The 26,438-nt window shown below is 30.1% G+C and overlaps 1 protein-coding gene across 1 annotated transcript in view; it reads right to left on the minus strand.

Moving 5' to 3' along the window:
• LOC100201218 (syntaxin-binding protein 5) overlaps positions 1–26,438 on the minus strand; it is a 91,312-nt gene that overhangs the window by 56,167 nt on the left and 8,707 nt on the right. Inside the window, exons 3-10 of the mRNA XM_065792017.1 lie at positions 16,613–16,694; positions 11,635–11,735; positions 11,416–11,550; positions 10,856–10,919; positions 10,701–10,784; positions 1,413–1,545; positions 1,133–1,214; positions 862–1,010 (exon numbers count right to left, since the gene is read on the minus strand). Of these exons, the coding sequence (XP_065648089.1) occupies positions 862–1,010; positions 1,133–1,214; positions 1,413–1,545; positions 10,701–10,784; positions 10,856–10,919; positions 11,416–11,550; positions 11,635–11,735; positions 16,613–16,694 (830 nt within the window). The remainder of the gene's footprint in view (positions 1–861; positions 1,011–1,132; positions 1,215–1,412; positions 1,546–10,700; positions 10,785–10,855; positions 10,920–11,415; positions 11,551–11,634; positions 11,736–16,612; positions 16,695–26,438) is intronic.

Here is a 26,438-nt window from a genome sequence, read left to right on the forward strand (position 1 = left end):
AAACAAAACAATCTATAATTGCAACAAAAAAATGTATTAACCAAAAATTATGGTTCTTTATTTACAAAGATGAATTTAAAAAAAACATAAGAAAACATGAAGGTTCTACAAAAACAACATTACTTATAATTTTATCAAACTATATACTGATTATAATTTTTAGGTGAAAAATTTTAACTTAAAAAACAAAACTAAAAGATATAAAGAAAACAAATAAAATTTAAAGAAAAATGCACAAAAAATGACAAAATGTGACACACAAGATTTTAATCATCAATATCATTGATATCCCAATCTGCTTACATAATGTGTTGATCACCAAACAAGTTCCAACCCTTAGACCTAATTCGTAGAGCAGAGGTAGGAGCCAAGTGTTAACTTAAGAACTTCAATGAATTGCAAATCTAAAAAATCCTGGATTTATTTTATCAAATTGAATCACTCAAGTAGTACCACCAAAGTCACTGGTATTTATTATGATAAGAAATAAAGATAAAATTGTAAATGACAAAACATGTGATTATTATCATAAGAGTTTATGTAAGAGTATAAGAGCCATTATTATTGATTATTATTGAGATCCAAAAATCAAATCAAAGAGCATGAAGGTCTGGTGAATTTTCCAGTAATTAAGATTTCACAACTAAGTAAAGTAGTCATTTTATCTCTGTAAGTCTAAGAGGGCCATCACAGTCATAGAGGCTAACCATTATTTTTAACTTTTTTATAACCCATTAAGGACAAGTTTTGGTAGCGAGAATCAAACTTAGAATTTCTTTTTTCTATTTAAGGCAGGAAATAAATAAAAAACATAAAAAAGCAAAAAAAAAGAAAAATCGTAATTAAAATACAAACAACAACCTGCCATTCTGGGCGTTGATAAAAGACATTGAAAATCAACAATAAAATCAGACAAAACAAGATTCTTTGATCGCCCGCGAATCAACGTTAATCCTTTATTTTTGTTACCAGCAGACATACCTCCAGAAAAAATTACCAAAGGAACATCCCTACAAAAATAAACATAAAAACTTACTAGAAATTTTGTTAGCAACAATTTAGAATTCATGGCAACAATTTAGAATCCATGGCATAGTAAAATATTTCTTTTGACGCATAAAAAAACTTTTACCCTTCTTTTCCTGTGTACCATTCTATTTTAAGAATCGGGCAACAAACATTTTTCTCATTTTCACTAGAAGATTTTCCAGAGCCTGGAGAAATAAAAAACTTTTCTAAAAAACTTGGAGAATTAAAAAAATTTTCTTTTAAAAAAAATCAAGAATATAATTAGTTATATAATTATTTTAATTTATGATAATTATAACTTATAAAAATTATAATTTGTTACATACAATTTATAATTATCTAAATATTTACCACATATAAAAAAAACAAAAATTAAGTTCTACCATGAGGCATTTGAAGTTCTTCTGGTTTCTTATAGTTTTTATAATTCCAAACTGATGTGGCGCCATTCCAATGACCTGCCATGAATTGCCTACCATCTCCATTCCAGCAAACACAAGTTATGGTTTGTGTAGCCTGTTAATTAATTTTCAAAGAACCATACAATAGAATAAAATGTTTTAATATTATTTTAAACATATATAAATGTTACATTAGGGGAGACCGAGGTTATTTAACAGCAGGGGTAAGTTGATGAATTGCATTTATCTGCAAAGCCTTTCATCAGAAAGTGCCAATAACCTCAGGAAAACTTTCTCGCTGACCACTTCATCTTTCACTGTAGTATTGGAGGGATTTGTGGATGTGCATAAAAGATATTGTGATTTGTGTGTTTTTTCCACATTTTTGTAACTTTTACAACTTCTTTATTTATTTTGATTTTTAAAAGCAATTGCATGAAGTGCATGGAAACTTGATTCGAATTAAGGCATTAAGTCAAACACGTGTTTCCAGTTTTAATAAAACAAATGTTCAAAACTTTTACAACAATTTACAAACTGTTCTTAATCAATTTTTTTTTTTTTTTTTTTTTACAACTTTGCTTCTAATAAGGCTACTAGCAACCACTAATTAGAGTTGGAAGTTACTGGAAGAGAAAAGATGAAGATTGTAGAGCAAGATAACGATTGACGGACAACTTAAAGGATTGCAAATTAAATGAATCAGGAAAGCAAGATGTAGGAAGCGAATTCCAAAGAGCTGATGTCCGAGGAAAAAATCTAGTCGAATAAGTGTTTTTGGAGCACTTAGGAGCAGTCACAGAATAAAGATGAGACTTAACCGAATGACGAGTAACACAATAATGAATAGATGGTAGATGGCACAAGAGAGGCTAGCTCTTTAGAGCAGTGCCCTTTATATTATTTGTAGAAAAGAGAAAGAAAAGCAATATTACAACGATGTGATAATGGTAGGAGGTTGGCTGCAAGAGCAGGTCCAACTATGTTTACAATGCATTTTTGCACCTTGTCTAAAAGAAAGGGTATCATTAGATAATCCACCCCAGATATGAAAACAGTATTCCATACAAGGCCAGATTTGAGATTTATAGAGATAGAGAATAGAATCCACAGTAAGAAAGTGTCGAGCTTGATAAAGAGATGCAACCTTAGCAGATGCTAACTTTGCAACTGATTTGATATATGGTTTCCAAGAAAGATCGGAAATAAGAGTTAATCCTAGAAGATGAAGATTAGATGACTCATCGAGTACACCACTGTTCATAAATATAGGAAGATCTAACTTATTGCGATAACAATTGGCTGAAAAAAACTGAGTTTTATCTATATTAAAGTTCACCAGCTACTGTGAGCCCCATGTTGTAGCAGAAGTGAGATCCTTTTCAAGCTCAAATGCCCCCTCCAAGCAATCAGAGAATGTTGGTTTCTTATCAAGACAAGAATAAATGGTAGTATCATCAGCAAACAATGCCACCTTAGATGTGAGAATATTTGGAAGATCGTTAATGTAAATTAAAAAGAGTATAGGGCTAAGGATAAAAACCTTGAGGAACCCATGAAGTTACAGAATTAGAAGAAGAGTGCTGTCCATCAAGGACAACTTTTATATATGATTGGAAAGGAAGGATTCAATAATTTTAAAGATGTTGCCAGATACACCATAAGTAGAAAGCTTATGGAGAAGACCAAACTTTATCAAAAGCTTTTGAAATGTCAAGAGCGATGGCCTTAACCTCTCCTTCTTCATCTAATGCACGATAAAACCTATCAGTTATTACTGTTACCAAATCAGCTGAAGATCGAATTCCATATTGATGGTTAATTGATTAAGTGTTTGTTAATTAAAGATGCAAAAACCTTGCTTATGATAGGAAGAAGACTAATGGGACAGTAGTTAGACGAATCAGATCGCTCTCCAGAAATTTTGAAGATAGGGATAACAGATGCCGCTTTCCAGCAGGCTGGAAAACAAGACTCTGATAAGCACTTGTTGAATAGTTTTGAGAGTATAGACGACAACTCTGGAACAACACTTCTGCAAGACAATAACAGGTATGTTGTCCAGGCCACAAGCTGTAGAAGAGTCTAGGCAGAAAATCACTTTAGATACAGAAGCTGGAGTGATACGAATGTCAAGCAATGGATCAACCTGTTCGTTGGCAATATCAGGTAGAACGCAACTAGTGGAATCAAGAGATGATATTGATGAAATGTTTTTGGCAAATAATTCAGCTTTGTCTTTAGGTAAGGTGACAAAGTCTGAAGCATACAAGAGAGGTAGAATTAAAGATTTGCCCTTATTATTGATACTATTAAAGATTCTCCAAAAGTCACGAGAGCCTAAGACCTGAGAATAACGGGCGTTGGTGTTAGACAAAACCTTTTTACAATGGTTTCTAGCAGTAATAAACAGACATCTGTTTTCTGGAGAATTGTTTTGCTGATAGATATGGAAGTAACGGTTTCGATTAGCAATCGCAGCAACACAGTGTGAGGAAAACCATGGAGGAGAGTGAGGCTTGATCAGGAATCATCAAGAGGGAACAAAAGATTCCATGCCAGCCTGAATCTACGAGGTTATGTTAGAAGCACATTTGTTGATAGGAAGAGGAAAGATTTCTACCCAAGGACCATCACAAAGAAAATCACAGAAAGAATCCCAGTCAGCTTTACTGTAGTTGTAAGAGGTACAATAATAGGGGGATTCAGGTGATGAAAAAAAATGAGAGAGATCAAACTGTGATTAGAAGCACCTAAGGGTCAATGTGGAGAAACTGAGCACTGACTAGGATCAGAAACAAGACATAAGTCGAGTAGAGAAGGTAAATGATTCGGGTTGTCAGGAAAGCGAGTTGGAAAGTTGACTATTTGAGTTAGGGATTGAGAAAGGCAAAAGTTGTGCGCTTTAATGCCTGCAGAATCACTGACACGAGAGCCAAGCCATTCAGAGTAGTGAGCATGAAAGTCACCGACAACAACTATATTAGCTGATGGATAAAGAGAGAGGGCTTAGTCAATATGATCAGAAATAACTTCCAAAAGAGTGCAGTCTTGAGATGAAGGAGAGCGATATAGAACAAAGAGAAAAGAGACAGAGTGAAGTGGTGCTAAATGAAAGCACATGAAAGAATAGTCAGTGGATTCAAACCTAGTTTCCCGTCAAATGGGTGAATTCTTATGAATGTAAATGCCCAGGCCAAGCATGTGACTATTGGAGTCTTTACGAATTAAAGGATGATAACCATTAACACTAAGATCGCAGGATAAGATAGCTGAACTCAAATTAGTCTCACAAAGAGCAAGTAGATCTGGTGAACTTTGCAAGAAATAAGACTCAACAGAAGAAAAGTTACTTCGAAGACTACGAATATTAGTGAATAATAGGTTTAGAGAACTTGATGGTGATGTTGGTTTTTTGTGTTTTTGGTACTTTATTTATTTTAAAATTAGATTGAAGAACTTGACTCAAAGCATCGGTAGTACTCATAACACTGTTTAATAGCTAATAAACCCTAAGTTGTAACAAAGGGCTCCAAATGTGACCTCCGCAATGCACACCAAAAGTACAATCAGGGACACCATCCATGCGCAACATGGCACTGTTAATACTTTGATATTTTTCAACTGTTGATGGAATCAGCCTCTCTGAGAGCTACCACAGAGTTCGGGAAACCTGACTACCAGCCGGCCTCAGAACCTTAAAACTGAGTTTTAGAGCTGTACCCTCATTAAGAGATAATAGAATGAGTTGCCTAGTCATAAAAACAGAGACACAAGCAAAACCCATGCATTGAGTCAAGAAGTTCTAGCATTCAACATCCTAAACTGGAAACAATGTATTAAAAATACATCTGCACCAGCCTAATAGATGAAGAAGGGGTGCGAAGCTGGTCAACAGATAGAATCTGTTTACCCCTTAAGTCTTTGCCTAGGAGGCCTTCTACAAGACAGTAGCCGGGTGCATTTAACATCTGCCCAAGAGGAGTTTATTTATCGAGATACCGTCTTTAGCCAATAGCAGAATAACCTGATCTGACATTTAAAGTTGGAAAGTGGATATATTTGGAATATGGATGAAACTGGTATTACCACAGTTTAAACTTCAAATCATATTGTAGCAAAAAAAGGTTTTAAACAAATTGGGCATGTTACTTCGGCTGAGAGAAGCAACTCAGTAACTGTGACAGTTGCTGTTTCTGCCAGGGGAAATTCAATTCCTCCATTTTTTATATTTCCTTGTTTGAAGTTTAAAAACCATTTTTTAAATAGTGCTCCTAATGAAAGTGCAGGTGCTGCAAACCCATCTGGTTGAATGATGGAAGTTCAATTTTTGAAGTTTTTTCTATCATTTTGTCAAATATGCCAGAAGTACAAAAGAACGACCTGTTTTGTTGCTATTAGACAATCATGACTCTCATTTTCCAGTAGACGTCTTAGGTTACTTTAAAGAAATTGAGGTATTGGTTTGTTCATTTCCTCCTCATTGCAGCCACAAACTTCAACCTATAGATCAAAGTGCATTTAGGCCTTTTAAAAAATACACAAACACAGCTTGCGATGCGTGAATGACAATGCACTATTGTTCCATAATGTTGATTTACAGTATACCAGGTATTGTTGGTAACTCATTTCCATTAGCATGTACCTCTAATAATATCAAGGCTGGTTTTGCAAAAACAGGAATTTTCCCACTAAATGTTAACATTATTAGTGAACACAATTTAATGCCAGCCTATACCACAGATAGACCAACTCCAAAACAAGACTGTGCTGTGGAAAGTACAGTGCTAAATATAAGTAATGTGACTGATGTTGACTTTACAATATCAGAGAATGACATGTTAGCAGCTGGTTGCTCAAAAGATACAAAACCTCATCATGATATTTCATATTCAGGCAATAATGGTATACACAGTGCATCCACAGAGTCAACTGTAGTTCAATCGCCTGAAGATTTAAGACCATTCAAAAAAGCAGAACCAAGAAAAAAAGTCATGGTTAATAAAAGAAATAGAACCACATAAATTTTTACAGATTCGCCAAAATGAATGTTTTAAAAAAAGAAAAAGAATCAGCTAAAAAGAAAAAGTTAGCAATTGAAGAGAGAGAACAAGCAAAAAAGTTTTCTAAAAGTAAACCAGAAGTCTGGGTTAGGGTTGCACCCAAATGCACCCAATATCACCTTTGGGCTCACGAGTAAAGCATAATCGGAAACTCTTTGTTTTTCATTTGCAATAATTGCTGCCAATTGAAACTCAATTAGTTGAAAATATTCATATAAAACAATATACATTTTAACTCTTATTGTATAACCATAAATTTGGAACACTGTTTTGTTTTCACTTTTTTTCACTTTATATTTTTTAATTATATTTACTCTTTTGCTTAAATGTTACAATGACTTGATTCAAAAGTTTGATGAGATTGATAAAAGTATATTTCAGCTATGATTCCTTTTAAAAAAAAGGGTGGGGGTCAAAATATTACTGGAATACATATAAATAGGAGCTCAAACTTTAATTTTTATTATTGTGAGTCAACTTATCCCTTAAGTATAAGCAACTTGGCACAATCTTTTTTTTTTTTGAGGGCCCGGGAAGGCCCTAAGATTTTTTTTTGTAAATGAATACAACTTTTATAAGTTACCCAAAATCATACTCTTTGAGAAATGTGTCGTTAGGGGTACAGAGCTCATAGAGTAAAAACCAAGTCAACTAGCCCCGGTTTCCCCTAATAAGAAATTTATGCAGAACATAAATGTCATAGCAACATACAAATCACAAACATGTTAAATTTAAAGTCTTTAACAGAAATATTTACATATTTTCAACATTTTAGTGTTCAACACAAAATATATTATTGCATGCAATATCTAATGCAAATTTTTTTTTGTTTTTCAAATTTGATGACATTCTAGATCACAAAACATACAACAACATAAAATTTAATATATAAAATAAAAAAAGTGTTAAAAAAGAAGAGAGGAAAAGTAAAAAAAAAAAAAATTAAAACAAAAAACATTTGATTGAAAAAAATTAGATTGAAAAAAAAAATTTCATAAGATAATGCTTAAATAACTTTCTAAATAACTTTCAAATAATAAAATTTATCTATAAAGGTATTGGAAAAAAGAAATTATTTTTAATGAATAAATAAAATAAAGTGTTTATGAACCACACCATAACAATATGTTTTGTGTCCAAATACTTTTGTTCCCATGAATGTCTACCAGCCTTTCAAACAAAAAGAACAATTTCCTTAACTATTATGTTGAAAATTTTTTTACAAACTTATGTGGAAGTTTGTTGCTTACCCCTGATGTAAAAACGTTTTGACAAGAAGCCAAATGGCAATACAAATTTTTAGTTAGAAAGCATGATATCTTGTTGATTGTTGTTCTCTACTCACTGTACTTTTATCTACTTAAAAAATGCTCTTTAAAAAATGTACTTAGAAGATGTTCTTTAAAAAAATTCTTAGAAGATGCTCTTCAAAAAAAGTACTTAGAAGATGCTCTTAAAATAATGTACTTAGAAAATGCTCTTCAAAAAATGTACTCAGAAGATGCTCTTCTGAGTACATTTATGACTCATCATTTATCGTAAAATAAAAGATACACTAAATATAGATAAACTATTGCTGAGAATTTTCAAAACAGAATGAATTTAAATAAAATTTTTAAAAAATCTACCTATTATTTATAAAATATTAACTTGCATGGAATGCAATTCTTTTTTGCATGGAATTATGGTGCAAGGTGCACCATACTTCTATGCAGGGATGCGGAGTCCCAAAAAGGACTCCGGATTTGAAAGTCACAAAAAGATTACTTCATACTAGTTTTTGGTATCCAGGAGCTCTAAAAATATAAATAAGTTTATGAACTACTGATAGGAAAAAAAAATAAGACTTTTAAGTTAGAGGAACGATCATTTTTTGAACCCGGAGTCCGTAGGTATAATGGCGGCAAGTACTCCGGGACTCCGGGCTTAAAAACAATAAGTTTCAAGTCATTAAATCTCATGAATTTTTTTCTTATAGCAGATCATAAGTCAACAAACATGTTTAGAGCTTCTGGACACTACAGACTTGGAAAAAGTAGAGATATAAAGCCGGAGTCCTTTTGGCACTCCGCATCCCTGCTTCTATGCAAAAATGTTTACACCATGTTTCCATCAAGTAAACATTTGTTTATATTTAAATTTATATTATATTGATATTCATTTCCCATTTAATTGCATGACATGTCATACAGACATCATGGTCATACAGACATCAGTATAATTTTATAATGTATAAGTAATATTAGTGTAAATTATTTTGGTATCATAAGCAAATGTTCTGCATTCAGTGGGTTAACCTCAGGTTTTTTCCTGGTTTTTCTTTGGATAACTGAAATATTGTTTGTCTTACTATTGCTATTACTGATTGTCCGCTATGATTATCAGTAGTCCAGTGTTTAAATTTTTTTTTAGTTTTTTCAACCATGGGGAAAAAAAAAAAAAAAATTAAACACTGGACTACTAAAAAACAACTAATAATAAATTGTTTAAAATTATTTATTAAAAAACTTTTATTATTCTTACTTGATCTTCAACTTGTTTAAACTTGTTGTAAGGTTTTTCTTTAAAGTACAACATCTTTTTTAGAAAAAATTTCCAAGTGCATTATTAAAAATTAGTTAGACAAAGTATAAACAAAAATTTATTATAACTATGACAAAAAAAACCATTAATAATTCAAAATGGTTCAAAATTTCACGTGATTCAAAATTTTAAACTTATTTAAGTTTAAAAATATACGTTTTTTGAATTGAAAGAAAATGTGATTTTGAAATGCTTTTTGAATTGAAAGGAAAACATGATTCAAAATAGGACTATAACATTTAAAAAAAAAAAAAATACATTAGCATTTTGAATAGATTTTTTCAAACATAATTAAAATAACAACTATAACATTAAAAAAACTTGTTAAATTCACATTCTGAACAGAAAGGAAATGCAATAATGAAATGCATTTAGAAGTGAAGGATAAATACGCTTCAAAATGTGACTGCAACATTTTTCAAAACTTTAAAGTCACACTATGAAACTTTTTGATTCGCCTGCATGTCTAATTTAATTTAAGTGGATTTTTTTTTTATTACAGTTTAATAAAATTATATAGTGCAACACAGTGTTAAACTACTTTAAATATTTTTTTAAGATTATGTTTAAAATAATCACAAGAAATAAAATCTTTGTAGTTCAAAACAGGTTTTATTCAAAACAGGTTTTATTAAAGACTCTTTTGTAAGTAATAACTGTCTGGTAACCATGCCAGATTATTAACTAGTATTTTTTTCTAAATTTTAATTTTTTTTTGTGAAAACGAGTTGTCCTATAGCATAGGACGAACATGTTGTTACACCCTGGGCGTAACAATTAAATGAGGAATATTATTAATTTATATAGTAAAAAGTGTTCAAAAAAAATGAACCTTGAAGAATACCACTTTTTAATACCATCCAATAGGAGTAGGAAACATATATTAATCATTGTCCATTATCTTAGAAAGTTTTTTTTTTATCCAAGAGAGAAGTCTACTGACTCTGTAGGCTTTTAGTTTCATAAGACGTTAGTGTGGGATTTTATTAAAGACTTGCAAATTCAAGGTAAATCGACAGGACTTTATCTAAGTTAACTACAGTAAAAAAAACTTGTTTCACACAATAGTTCACACAATAGTAATTGTTTCATAAAATTACCAGATCATATTTTTATAGATGACTTTAAACATGATTAGGATTTTTTTTATCAAAATTTATGTAAAAAAAAAACACTTCAATAATATTTTCTCACCCATTCATCTTGCCCCACTGCGTGCCATATTGAATAGAAGGTAAAAAAACTATGAAAAACTTTTGTATTTTTTTGTATATATTATATTTTTATATAAATCTCCAACACATACTCTATATTTTAATGAACTGCTTAAAGGTTCTAACAAAAATCAAACATAAAAAATATTTTATTTCTTAAACAACGTAAATATTTTCAAACTACTAATAAAACTTATGTTGTACTTTAATAATATGAAAATAAGCAGCCGCGGTGAATAGAGAGCTTGCTTCAGAAACCTAAGTTTTGATGCAAGCTCTAGTCATATTAGCAAATACTAGTAAAGAAGGAGATAAAACTTTCTAGTTAATTGCTCTTCCACAATGCTCTGTGACAAGATCTTTATGATTTTGAGTATCTAAATAACCAAATAGGAAAAAAAAAATCTTACCTGATCCATCTGATAAGTTTGAGTATATTTTTTAGAACGCACATCCCAAAGAACACAAATTCCACTTTCAAATGTCAAAAGCAACTTAAAGAATAAACTAATATTTATATATCTTAAACAACTTGTGTTTTGATATTTATTACAATAAAACATACTTTGTTTTCATCTTGAGGGTTGCTGGTAATATTAACAACTGGACCTGGGTTGTGTTTATAGGTGCTAAAAAATATATTTTACAAGTTTTAAAATTTAAAAATTTTCAAATTAATCAATAGCTAAAGAACATAGAGAAAAAAAAATTTAAAAATAATATCAGCAAAGTTTAGAAACTTAAATAAAATTATACAACTTATCATTTGTACATAATTTAATAATTTATTTGAAAAAACGAATATAATAAATTTTTTATTAAAATACAAATATTAGTCTTAAACTTTAAGCTTTAAACTCTTCTCACCATGAGCTCTCTCAAAAAAAAATACTAAGCTTTAGGCTTTACAGAAATCCCTGATTAAATTTTTTAGGCTCTTATATTAATCTTTAAGCTTTACAGTAATCCCTAGTTAAATTTTTCAGAAGTTTAGAAGGTCATAAATAAATAAACAACATAAACAATATAGATAAACAACATAAATAAAGATAACAAGATAGGCTAACAACAATGTTTTTTTTTAATTTAAAAAATTAAGAAAAATCTAATAAAATAAAAACGAACACATCAATAACATGATTCCATTGTATAACGTAACCAGACACACGAAAGGTTTCAACATTTACAATGTAAACATTTCCACGTTCAGTACCCACATACAACCACTTCCACCCAAATGGATTGTGTATTGCAGTAATTCTAAAATTATTTTTCAGAGAAATTTTGACCAATTTTTAAAAAAATCCTTTATTAAAATAAATTAAAAAATAACAAGATAGCTACCTTTCTTTTTTAAAATTTAAAGACTGTATTAGTGCAGGTTTATTTTGTCTTATACTCCAAATATGCAAACTGGCATCATTGCAAACACTTACCAAACCACCCTAAAATTATTTTTGTGATATTTGTTTAATTTATATAATTTAATAATGAATAATTCCTTTTTTTTTTACAAGTCATGCAAAATCACTTAAATAATAAAATGTATTTTAAAAGTTTAAAGTTATATATATATATATATATATATATATATATATATATATATATATATATATATATTGAAAAATTTTATATTGGTCATTTTAAACTGATAATGAACTTTGTAAGTTCGAAACATCTATTTTAAGCTAAAAAGTGTTTTTTATTTCACTAAAATAATAAATATATACATATATATATATATATATATATATATATATATATATATATATATATATATATATATATATATATATATATATATATATATATATATATATATATATATATAATAATATATAATAATATATAATATATATATATATATATGTATATATATATATATATATAAATATATATATATATATATATATATATATATATATATATATATAAATATATATATATATATATATATATATATATATATATATATATATATATATATATATATATATATATATATATATATATATATATATATATATATATATATATATAGTTCAAGTTAAGAATATTAAATTATGTTTAATATAACTTTCTTAAAAAAATAATGGAAACCTTTCTAATGTCATTTTAAAGTATAAAAATTATTATCAGGTCAAATCACTCTGCTACTCGTAACATGTAACCACGTACAACCTGCTTCATGTCCTGCTGCTTTGTAGAATATGCTTATTTATGCAAAGACTAGGAAAAGCTAATTCAGACTTAACACACACCCTGCCTTGGGCTCTAGGTTGAGTAAAAACTTGAGATGGTGTCTTGATAAAAATACTCATCACACATTAAATGCATCCAGCAACTGTCTTTTGAACGGCCTCCTAGGTAAAGATTTAAGGGGTAAACAGATTCTATCTGTTGACCAGCTTTGCACCACTTCTTTATCTATTAGGCTGATGTAAATGTATTTATAATATATTGTTTCCAATTTTTTCAATGTCAAATCCTGAATTTTCTTAACCCAATGCAAGTGTTTTGCATTTGTCTCTGTTTTCATGACTAGGCAACTCATTCTATTATCTCTAAATAAGGATACAGCTCTTAAATTCAGTTTTATGGTTTTGAGGCCGCTGAATGTCAGGTTTCTTAAACTCTGAGGTGGCTCTCATAGAGGCTGATTATGTCAACAGCTATAAAGTATCAAAGTACTAACAGTGCTGTGTTGCACATGGATGGTGTCCCTGATCTAAATCTTGATGTGGATTGTCGAGGCCACATTTTGAGCCCTTTGTTACAACTAAGAGTTTCTTAACAGTAATGAGACAATTGCTTGGATTATTAAGTAGTTCACTGAGTACTATCTGCAGATGTCAAGAAAAACTGACAACTTTTGCCTTTTCTTATACTCTAACACAAATAGTCAACTTTCCAACTCACTTTCCAGACAATCCGAATCATTTACCTTCTCTACTCAACTTATGTTTTGTTTCTGATCCTAGTCAGTTCTCACTTGGATAGAATTCCTTCATCAGTATCATTTGGATAGAATTCCTTTGTCTTGCTGATAAATAGGCTTCAGCCCTCGGATTCAGGGCATTCGGCAATGCCGACTCTGAGTGAATCATATCTAAGCTATAGTTCACCAGCCACTGAGAGCCCCATGCCGTGGCAGAATTGAGATCCTTTTCTGGCTCAAATGCCTCCTCCAAGCAATCAGAGAGTGTTAGCTTCTTATCAAAACAAGAATAAATGGTACTATTATCAGCTAACAATGCCACTTCAGAGGTGAGAGTTTTTGAGAGATCACCAATGAAAATTTTTTAAAAGTATAGGATCAAAGATAGAACCTTGAGGAACCCCTGAAGTTACAGGAAATGAAGAAGAGCACTGTCCATTAAGTGACAAACTTTATACTACAATTGGTAAAGAAGGATTCAATAATCTTAAAGATGTTACCTGATACACTGTAAGAAGAAAGCTTATGGAGAAGACTAGCATGCTAAAGTTTATCAAAGGCTTTAGAAATGTTGAGAGCAATTAACCTCTTAACCTTAACCTCTTAGCCTTAACCTCTTCACACCTATCTATTGCATGATAAAACCTATCAGTTATTACCATTAACAAAACAGCAGTAGAACAAGAAGTTTAAAATCCATATAGATGACCAGGAAGTTATTAGATTCAAGATAAGAGATAAAGTGTTTTTAATAAAAGATTCAAAAACCTTGTTTATGATAGGAAGAAGACTAATGGGGTGGTAGTTAGACGAGTCAGATTGCTCTCCAGAATTTTTGAAAAAAGGGATAACAGATGCTTCTTTTTAGCAGGCTGGAAAACTGGACTCTGATAATCACTTGTTAAAAAGTTTCGAAAGTATAGACAATAGCTCCCGAAAACACTTCTGCAAGACTATAACAGGTATATTGTCTGGTTCACAATAGAAAAGTCTAATCTGGAAATCATTTTAGATACAGAAGCTGGAGTGATATAAATGTCAAGCAATGGATCAACCTGTTTGTCGACTTTATCAGGTAGGATGTGATTAGTGGAATCAAGGGATAAGATTGATGAAAAGTTTTTAGCAATCAGTTCAGCTTTGTCTTTAAATTAGGTAACAAAATCTGAACCATGCAAAAGAGATGGAATAACAAATTTGCCCTTATTGTAGACTTTTAAAGATTCTCCAGAAGTTTTAGCAAACTAATTTTTGCAATGAAATACAAGATTACTTGACCTGAGAAAAGATGGCTTTGGCATTAAACAAACCTTTTTACAATGGTTTCTAGCAATAGTAAACAGACGTCTTTTTTCTGGGGTAGTGTTTTGATGACATGTGAAAGTAATAGTTACAATTGAAAATTGCAGCAGCACAATGAGAGGAAAACCATGGAGAAAATATAGACTTGACTTGGAATTGGCAAGAGGAAATAAAAGATTCCATGCCAGTCTGAATCCTTGAATTCCATTTTACATATGAAGCCTCAACCCTCGGAATTAGAAAAAACGAAGTAAGCAATAAATTGCTGACCTCAAACTGCCTCAGATTGGCAAAAAAAAATTGACACAAAGGGGTCAACTAAAAACATAGAAACAAGGTTGGCGATTTTTACAATGGTCTCTAGCAATAGCTAATTCTAGAAGTCGAAGGGTAGATCACTCATTAAGTACATTAGCATTCATAAATATAGGAAAATCTAGAATGATTAGCCGAAAAGAAATTAGGTTTTATCTGAGTTAAAGTTCACCAGCCACTGAGAGCCCCATGCTGTAGCAGAAGTGAAACCCTTTTCAAGCTCAAATGCCCTCTCCAAGCTATCAGAGAGTGTTAACTTCTTATAAAGAAATAAATGGTGGTATCATCGGCGAACAATGCTACCTTAGATGTGAGAAGTTTTGAGAGATAGTTAATGTAAATTTAAAAAAGGATAGGGCCAAGGATAGGATTATGAGGAACCCCTGAAGTTACAGAAAATGAAGAAGAGTGCTTTCCATCAAGGACAACTTTTTTCTATGATATGTAAGGAAGGATTCAATAATCTTTAAGATTTTACTTGATACACCGTAAGAAGAGAGCTTGTGGAGAAGACCAGCATGCTAAACTTTACCAAAGCTTTAGAAATGTCGGGAGCATAAGCCTTAACCTCTCCACATCTATCTAATGCACAATAAAACTTTCCAGTTGTTACTGTTAACAAATCAGCAGTAGAATGAGAAAATCAAAATCCATATTGATGATCAGAAAGTAAATTATTAGATTTAAGATGAGAGATTAAGTGTTTTTTAATTAAAAACTCAAAAACCTTGCTTATGATAGAAAGAAGACTAATGGAACAGTAGTTAAACAAGTCAGATGGCTCTCCAGAATTTTTGAAAATAGGGATAACAGGTGCTGCTTTCCAACAGGTTGGAAAATAAGACTCTGATAAGTACGTATCAAATAGTTTTGAAAGTATAGGCAACAGCTCCCGAGAACACAACAACAACACAACGAGAACACTTCTGACTAGGAGAAGACTAGGTTGCATCTCTTCTAAAAATCATTAATTTGTCCTTGTATGGAATAATGTTGTCAGGGTTGTCATATCTGGAGTGGATCTTCAAAAATGCGATTCAAAAATTCTTTTTCCTCTAGTCTTTTCTCTCAAACATCAGTTCTTTGGAATTTGCTTCCTTTATCTTGTTTTCCTGATTCATTTATTTGCAATCTTTTAAGTCAACTATTATTTGTTATCTTGCTTTATAAACTTCATCTATTCTCTTTTTGTAACCTCCAACTCTAGAAGTGGTTGTTTGCAGCCTTGTTGAGAGTGAAGATTTGAAAAAAAAAAAAAAAATGTAAACAGTAGTGAAAGATTTGTTTTAATATTTAAAATATAAAATTTTACAAACTCTTGATTTATAAACAATAAAATTGTTTATAAAACTTTTTTTTCCACTGGTGCTAAATAGTCATGCAGGTTCATAGTGGCTACAATTGATCCCACATACCAATAAATAGTCATGCAGGTTCATAGTGGTTACAAATGGTCCCACATACCAATCATATTGTTAAATTTTCATTGTGGTGTCAAAAAATTATTTCTTGCAAAAATTCATGGAGATGAGAGATCAACCTTTACAATAAAAACCCTCTGAAAAATATCAACATATTAATTAGGGGGACAAGAATAGGTGGAAATATAACAAGAATAGAGTCAAATTTTTTGGAAGACTTCCTCTTTTAAAACTATTATAAAAAAAACAATTCAAAACTACAATTGCAGTAATTCATATAACGACCACAAGTGATTTAATGAATAAAATAAATTCCAAGATTGCCTTGGTGTATAGCTATATATACCTCATTTATAAGAAATAACAGTATAGTAACAGCTGCATTTGTCTCATGGTTTATATGACATTCCACACCTGGTTTACCACAACTTTTTTATTATATTGTTAAGGAAATATGTAATAAACTTTTTGGACTTTGCTAACGTTTTTATTATTATTATTATTATTATTATTATTATTATTATTATTATTATTATTATTATTATTATTATTATTATTATTATTAATATATTACGTTTACTATTATTATTAATATATTATTATTATTACACTACTATTTTTATAATTTGTGATTGTTAATGTATGATTATAATATATGATCATTATTTGTATTGTTTCACTAATATTACTATTATAATAATTAACAATAATAATAATAACAATAATAATAATATAAACTTGATATCCAACAAAAAAAATCTGTGAATCAGTAAAAGTAACCAATTCCTGCTATAACTAAATAAAGTAAAACAGCACTCTTGTAGAATAAATGATACCTAAGTATTAACAACTAAATAAGCACTGACAACCATTTAAATACTGACAACCACTTAAGAAATAACAACTTCTTAACAACTGAGAGTTTAATACTGACAACCACCTACTGACTACCACATAATTTTATGTCAGATAAGAAGAGACATGTCACTTTATGTTTTCAATTTTACTAATTTTTATATATGTGTAAAGGGCTTATGAAAACTAGTAAAACCTGAATGTTTCTCCTTACAGTACTTAAGACATGAATCTGACTCCTTACAGTACTTAAGACATTCGTGTTTCATTATCACTATTTAATGGCAAATCTATTCCTACATTTTTTACCACAACATTTTTTTTTTGTTAACTAGCAATATTTATGGGTGAGCAGAAAATCTCAGTTGATCATCCACAAACCCCACAAACTTCATCTTATAAGCTGGCAAATGTAAACCTGTTAGATTATTTCTTGCCTAGGATGATGAACAATGAATTTATTATCAACTCATTAACTATACTCATGTTTGTTGCTTGTGCTTCTTTTGTAAATGCAATCTTTCTGTTACCTCCTGATTAGGTTACAGCTCTAAAACCCAGTTTAATAGTTCTTAGAACAGATGGTAGTAAGAATTACAACAGCTGTAAAATATCAGAGTACTCACAGTGCCATGTTAGCACGGAAGGTGGCCCTGATAGTACAAAGTGTGCATTGTTAAGGCTGCTTAGGAAATCCTTTTTTTTTTTTCCCTCAAAATTTACAATCATATCATATAATGTATCAATAATAACAATAAAAATAATAAAAATAATAATAATAAGAATATCTTGTCAGGTAATAGTAAGAAGAATATGTCAGTATATCAGTATAATAAAAATGTCAAAATGTCACTAATAAGTATTTCAGTATGTCAGTAATAAGTATGTCAGTATAATAATAAAAATTTGTCAGTAATAGTAAGGATAACTTTGTCAGGTCCGGTTATCCTACTACTGGTAACATGTAACCCTTAAAACACCCCCCGCCTTGGGGCTCTTGGTTGAGTAAAGGCTAGAGATGGTGTCTCTATAAAAATACTAATCTTAGGCAGATGTTAAACACATCCGGCTACTGTCTTGAAGAAGGCCTCCTACATAAAGACTTAAGGGGTAAACAGATTCTATCTGTTGACCAGCCTTGCACCCCTTCTTTATCTATAAGGCTAGCGCAGATGTATTTTTAATTCATTGTTTTCAGTTTAGGATGTTAAACGGTGGGTTGTCTTGACTCGATGCATGGGTTTTGCTTGTGTCTCTGTTTTTATGACTAGGCAACTTATTCTATTATCTCCTAATGAGGGTACAGCTCTAAAACTCAGTTTTATGGTTCTGAGGCCGGCTGGTAGTCAGGTTTCCCGAACTCTGTGGTAGCTCTCAGAGAGGCTGATTCCATCAACAGCTGAAAAATATCAAAATAATAACAGTGCCATGTTGCACATGGATGATGTCCCTGTTTGTACTTTTGGTGTGCATTGCAAAGGCCACATTTGGAGCCTTTTGTTACAGCTTAGGGTTTATTAATAGTATTGAGGCAATTGCTTGGGCTATTAAACAGTGTACTGAGTACTATCTATGCTATAAGTCAAGTTCTTTAACAAATTTAAAAGTGACTAAAGTACCAAAACTATAAAACACAAAGAAACCATCGCCATCACCAAGTTCTCTAAACCTATCATTCACTAATATTTGTGGTCTTCGAAATAACTTTTCTTCTGTTGAGTCTTATCTCTTGCAAAGTTCACCAGACCTACTTGCTTTTTGCAAGATTAATTTGAGTTCAGTTGTCTCATCCTGCAATCTTAGTGTTGATGGTTATCTTCCTTTAATTCATAAATAGTCTCTTTGTTCTATATGGCTCTCCTTCATCTCAAGACTGCACTCTTTTTGATGTTATTTCTGATCATATTAACCAAGCCCTCTCTCATTATCCATCAGCCAATATTGTTGTTTTCGGTGACTATAATGCTCATCACACTGAATGGCTTGGCTCTAGTATCAGTGACTCAGCAGGCATTAAAGCCCACAACTTTTGCTTTTCTCAATTTCTAACTCAAATAGTCAATTTTCCAACTTGCTTTCCAGACAACCCTAATCATTTACCTTCTAAACTCGACTTGTTTCTGATCCTATTCAGTGTTCAGTTTCTCCACATTCACCCATAAGTGCTTCTGATCACAGTTTGAACTCTTTAAAACTATTATCTCATTCTTCTTTATCATCTGAATCCCCCTATTATAGTACCTCTTACAACTACCTTAAAGCTGACTGGGATTCTTACCATGATTTTCTTCGTGATGGCCCTTGGGTAGAAATCTTTCATCTTCCTGTCAACAAAAGTACTTCTTACATAACCTCATGGATTCAGGCTGGCATGGAATCTTTTATTCCCTCTTGACAATGCCAGGTCAAGCCTTACTCTTCTCCATGGTTTTCCTCATATTGCGCTACTACAATTTCCAATCGAAACCGTTACTTCCATATCTATCAGCAAAACAATTTTTCAGAAAACAGACGCATGTTTATTACTAAAGTTTGTCATGCTGGTCTTCTCCTCAAGCTTTCTTCTTACGGTGTATCTGGTAACATCTCTAAGATTATTGAATCCTTCCTTTCCAATTGTAGTATAAAAGTTGTCCTCGATGGACAGCACTCTACTTCTTATTCTGTAATTTCAGGGGTTCCTCAAGGTTCAATCCTCAGCCCTATACTCTTTTTAAGTTACATTAACCATCTTCCAGACATTCTCACATCTAAGGTGGCATTGTTTACTGATGATACTACTATTTATTTTTGTCATGATAAGAAGCCAACACTCTCTGATTGCTTGGAGGGGGCATTTGAGCTTGAAAAGGATCTCACTTCTGCTACAGCATAGGGCTTACAGTGGCTGATGAACTTTAATTCAGATAAAACTTATTTTTTTTCAGCCAATCGTTATTGCAATAAATTAGATCTTCCTATATTTATAAATGGTAATGTACTCGATGAGCCATCTACCCTTCATCTTCTAGGATTAACTCTTACTTCCGATCTTTCTTGGAAACCATATATCAAATCCATTGCAAAACTAGCATCTGCTAAGGTTGCATCTCTTTATCAAGCTCAAAACTTTCTTACTCTGGATTCTATTCTCTACCTCTATAAATCTCTATAAAAAGGCGGATCTTCTAATGATACCATTTCTCTTTTAGATAAGGTGCAAAAATGCATTCTAAACATAGTTGGACCTGCTCTTGCAGCCAACCTCCAACCATTATCACATCGTTGTAATGTTGCTTCTCTTTCTCTTTTCTACAAATACTATAATGGGCAAAAAAATCTATAATATTATAAATAGTAAAACCAAAATATAATTATTAAGAATAAATATAAATAAACGATTGACAAGGAAGGAGCCACTCATACCTGATCAAAGGAGAGACACCAAATAATTATAATAATAATGTTAATTAAAAAAAAAAAAGTAATATTAGTAACTTTATTTATTAATAGAGCAAAAGTAACAGCAAAAATAATAGTATTTATAATAATTATAATAATAATAGTAATAATAAAAATAGCAGTAGTGAAAATAATAAATAATAATGACAAAAATAATAAAGTTTCTATAAAAATAGTAATAAGAAAAAGAAAAAGAAGAAACCTTAAAGAAGTTAATAATGATAAAAAATTAAAATAAGATTTTTTTTATAATTTGTTTAAATTTATTTTGTTTTAAATAAAGAAATAAAGATAAATTCTTTTAAAGTTTTAATTTTTCAAACTCATTCACAATGCACACAAGACTTCGATCCAATTCACTGATGCACTGATGTGAAATTGAATACTTACCATACCTTAAAGTTTTATAGGGAGGTACATTTAGTTTTCTATTATTGATGTTTCTAGTTAAATGTGAATGTATAAATCAAGTTTCAGTGAAAAAGGTTGTAATAGAGAAGATAAATTTAACAATAAGGGAGTCAAAAACAAAAAGAAGATTAGCAAATCTAACTAGTGCTGACAAGGTAGGAGTTATAAGTTTTTTGAAAAAGTTTGAAGTTTCTGTATTATGGAGTTGAAAATTTATTATTTGGTATTCGTGCTAAGCTGATAATAAATTATTAATATTACAGTTGCCAGGTTGTCCCCAAACCTGGCAACAGTAGTTGAGATGAGACCGAAAAATTGCAAACTACAGAATCTTAAGGGTTGTTTTATCAACATAATGGCTAATTATTGAAAGCATGCCATAAGTTTTTTACGGAGTGCATCAATATATGAAAATTCCATGAGAGGTTCGAATCTATAAAAATAGCAAAATATTTATCAATATGCATTGGATATAAACGTCTATTATTAATTTTAATTTTAGTTATATGATTGTTGTATAAAAGTTTTTGTTTTGGAGATGAAAAAAATATTAGTTAAGTTTTTTCCAAATTCAGAGAAATTAAGTTAGCATTTAGCCAATGAACTTAAACCTTTTAGATCTAAGTTTATATTCTTACACAAGGAATGATGAGACTTATTAATATGCAAGATATTAGTATCATCAGCAAACAAATGGATTTATGAGAAGCGGACAGAGTTATTTAGATCATTAATATAAATCAAAAACAATAAAGGCCAAGAATAGAACCCTGGGGAACACCACAAACTATGTGTTTGTTATTTGATTTGTAACCATTAATGCTAACAAACTGCTTCCTATTTGAAAAATAAGATTGAAACCAATTACAAGCAACTCCTCGGATTCCGTAATATTCAAGTTTAGAAATTAAAATGTTATGATTAACAGTATCGAACGCTTTTTGGAAGCCAATAAAAACACCACCAACAAAATGACCAGTATCCAGTCTTTTTTTTATTTTTTTGGTTATACTTATTAAACTGTGGCAAGTAGAGTATTTTTATCAAAATCTAAACTGAAAATCATTTAAACAGTTGAAGGAACTCAAAAATGAGTATTATCTAGAATACATTAGTTTTTCAAGGAGCTTGCTAATGTTAGATAGAATTGAAATTGGTCTATAGTAAGTACATGAGAGTTTTGAGTCATTTTTATATACTGGAATGACACAAGATAATTTCAAAACATCAAGAAAAAAGATTTAATTAAAGATTGTGGAAATGAGGTAACCACAGAGTTTAGAGTGTTAAATACTATCTTAAGTTTAAAGTGTTAAACTTGTGGTTATTCAAGTAACTTTTAATCCATTGATGGCTACTATCCTTTGATTTGCAAAGACTCCAATAGTCACATGTTGACTTTGGTATATACTTACATATCATATCACCTACTTATCATGAGAACTTTTTGTCACTCTCTTTCTTCCTCAGACTGCACTCTTTATGATGTTGTTTTGGATCAAATTGACCAACCTCTTTTTTTCTCTCTATCCATCGGCCAATATTTTTGTAGTTAGTGACTTATATATCACGCTGAACAAATCGGCTTTTAGTAATGGCCTTACTGGCATTAAAGATCAGAACTAAAGTCTTTCTCAATCTTTTACTCAGATAATTTTGAATCTTTTGACTCATTTTCCAGATAAACCTAGTTATTATTATCCCTTCATCCCATAATTTGTGCCTAATTTTTGATCATAATTTCTGCTTATATTTTACTTGTTGTATCCTTTAGATGATTCAGATCCTGCTATGATAGAACATCTTATAGTTCTTCTACATCCAATCCACACTTTGTTGATTCAGACTATCATACATAATACCTTTAGACTAATTGGGATTCATTTTTCTTGTGAATGCCTTTAGGCTGATGTCTTTTATGTCTCTACTTAAAACTGTGCTTCTATTACAACCTCTTGGATCAAGGGATGCATGGAAACTTTTATTCCTTCACATTGGTTTGAAGTCAAGACTCTACACAATGTAAGCCTCACTCCCATAGTTCTTTCTATCTTGTGCAGCTGTTATTTCTACTCTTTTTTTCTATTCGATTTTTTTTCTTTTGATTATATTTTTTTAAAGAACAACTCTCTAGAGAACAATCTCCTTTTTACTATTTAGAAGAAATCAATGCAAAAGTCTAATGCTAAGTTCTATTAACCTCAAATCCTTTCTCAACTTTTAAAAAGCACTCGCTTTGTAACAAAATGTTGTTTAAAAAGTTAAGAAGTTTTGTTTGTAATGAAGATCTGAGTTTGGTGCCTATCTAGACTCCAGTAGTACTGTGCTTTATTTCCCCACACAGTGGCCTTGTTTATCAAGGCTTGTATTTTGGAGATGAAAGGTTGAGATAGGGTTATAATAATTAAGTAAAAATTAAAAACATAAGTGGTGTTGATACTGACATTTTAAGTTGCAAATGTGCCAAAAAAAAGTATTTGAATATCATTATATTAGTCACTATTTGACAGTCAAAATACCCTTTATTTATATCTACATACACATACCTAAATTCAACCTTACATAGTGCTCTTGATATTGAAATCTGGCATGTGCATTTCTAATTTTCAATTTTCTTTGTAATGAATTTTAGGCTAATACCTCATTTCTATTAGTCAACATAAACTAGCAAAATTGAAACATGAATATCTCAAGAACTGTAAGACAATCAAAAATGGAGTAGTAGTTACACTTGACTTTAATTCAAAAAAAATAAAAAATAAAAATGTCTAACAATCGCTGTTAATTACAAATTCTTTTTTTTTTTTTTTTTTTTTTTTAAATTGGTTTTGTTATAAAATTTATCACAAAGCAAATCAAAAAATTTTTAAACAATTTACATGCATTTTTAAAAAAAAATTTAAATATTTAAAATCATCCGAATATAAATAAGACAAAAAGTAATTTCTATATAATAAAACAAAATTTTTTTTTATAAAATTTCTTAACACCTGTTGAATAAATATAAATTTAAAAATATGTATAATAATTTAAAAATAAAATGAATACAAATAAGCAAAATAAAATGAAAACATATTTTAAAAATTCAAAGTAGAAATTTAATCAACTAAAATTTTCAGTGAGGTAAAGGTTTAAAAGATTTTAAAAACATTACAGAGAGTTTTCATTACAGCATAAAAATATTACAGAGGATTTTTATAACAGGGTGTACACATTACAGTAGGTTTTCATTACAATGTGTACACATTACAGTGGATTTATTTTACAGCATGTAAACATTATCATAATATAAACATTATATAAAGATGTTTATGAAGTTTGTATTTTATAAGACAATAGTTCCGTTTGTGAAAACTCTAAAAAAAAAAGGAACTTTGAAACGTAATATTTCTTTTTTAAACAAACTTATTTTCTAAAATTATTTCAGAAACAATTAGAAGTTTAGCTCAATACAACTCAAGGCGTGCTTTCTTATTTACATTGGAAAAAGACTATAAATAAGCTGGTGTGGTTTGAACAATTGACAAAATAAATATTTTTATTTAGCGCTGCTATAAAAGGTCATATTTTCTATCATTTTCTATTAAGTTGTTTTGAACATATATTTCAGATGCTTCAGTAACTTTACCTATGTTGTGATCATACTCTGAGTTACTTTGAAGTTAAACAGTTACAATCAAAATGCAATCTAGAGACTATGCTGGGGACCTTTAATAATGAATGAATGTAAAAGTATACAAAAGATGAGTGTAAGTTACAATAAAGATAAAATAAAGTTACAATGAAATTAATAAGTTTCAACAATTTTATGCAACTGTATACATAGAATGCATCTTAATTTTAAGTTCTACAGCTAAAAAACAAAATCACAGCAAAAATTGATTACTGAAAACTTGAAAAGAAAATAAATTCGGAGAAAAAAATTTTTTTCAATGCAAAAATAATTACACAGTATTTTAAATAAAATGCTATGTAATTCAAGAGACAAATAAAATTAACTTTTTCAAAAAAATAAAAATGCTTTTGTAAAAAAGATAATAACACAATTTATAACACTAAAGTTGCACAGAAGTATATTTCCTTAGAAGTATTACAGAACAAAAGTATTACAGATGAGAGATATTACAAAAGTGCTCAGGAATAAATTCATTGAATGCAGGCATTGCATACCTTTTATAGCTGAAGACATACAAAAGAAATAGCATGTACAGATCTGATGACATGTGTACAGATCTGATGACATGCACTGTACACTGTTCTATTTCAGATAAAACTATTCCTAATCTAGATTTTATACAATTTTTATTATATTTTGAACTGTGCTTTTCTTTATTTAAAGTTGACTAAAAGATTTTTTTTTTTAGGAAACAAAACTTAACTCAAAATGCACAAATTGTATCAGTCTTTATATGAAAAGTATATAATATCCACATTAAACATTATTCCTCAAAAAAATAGTGGTAGAGTGCTCGCTTCATAAGCTAGTGCTCTACCACTGAGGGTTGTAACGTTATTTTTTTAATTATTAATTTATTTAACATATATTTAGTTGCAAACTACTTATAAATTAAACTTTATTCATTTTATTTGACAACAGATTTATCAATATTGTTTGTAAAATGCCAATTTATAATAATGAACTTTGCTGAAAACATCACTTGGAGATATTTAATAATTCTTATGTCTTTAATTTTAACTTTCTTGCAACAGTGAATCATGAATCATAGTTTCTAACTGCCTGGAAATTACTCGCATTCATTTTGCTTTCATTAGATAAAGGAGTTAGTGCAACCTGCATATATATATATATATATATATATATATATATATATATATATATATATATATATTGATACAATACCACAATGCTCCATAAGCACAGTGAAACTGAGTTGTTGTATTTTCATATTAGATTGAACTTGTCTGTTTTAGATAAATCTCTGAGTATTGTAAATCATTCATATTTTAAAATGTAGTCCAAGATATAAAAGAATAGTTGGCTTAACTCCATATTAAATAAGAGTACTTAGTGATTAGTTTTACGCCTCCTATTGACATAGAACCTACAAGAGTAAAGCAATATTGTCCCTTGATATTGATCAACTTATCATGGTAGCAATCTAATGGTAGAGCAATTGCGTTGGCTCACTTGACCATAGAGAAAAAATACCAAAAAAAATTAATTAAATAAAACCTTAAAGACTCAATTTGTTTTAGTTGGATTGATCAGTGTTGCTAACTAATGATAATCAAGTCTAAATTTATCTTCACTTCTACATGCAAACTTTGAGAAAAGCTATTTCAATACTCATATTAGATTATTATGCTTAACATTTGTAAGTGAAACTTGAGGTCTAATTTTACCTAGACAACAATGTTATCTTTTTTGTTTATGAAAAATTTTCAGTAGCATCTGTTAATTTTTTTGGGTTGATAAAATCTCAGTAAGATCTTTATCAACAAAT

This window comes from Hydra vulgaris, chromosome 03 (assembly GCF_038396675.1).
Source record: "Hydra vulgaris chromosome 03, alternate assembly HydraT2T_AEP".
In the NCBI taxonomy this organism is placed as follows: Eukaryota; Metazoa; Cnidaria; class Hydrozoa; order Anthoathecata; family Hydridae; genus Hydra; species Hydra vulgaris.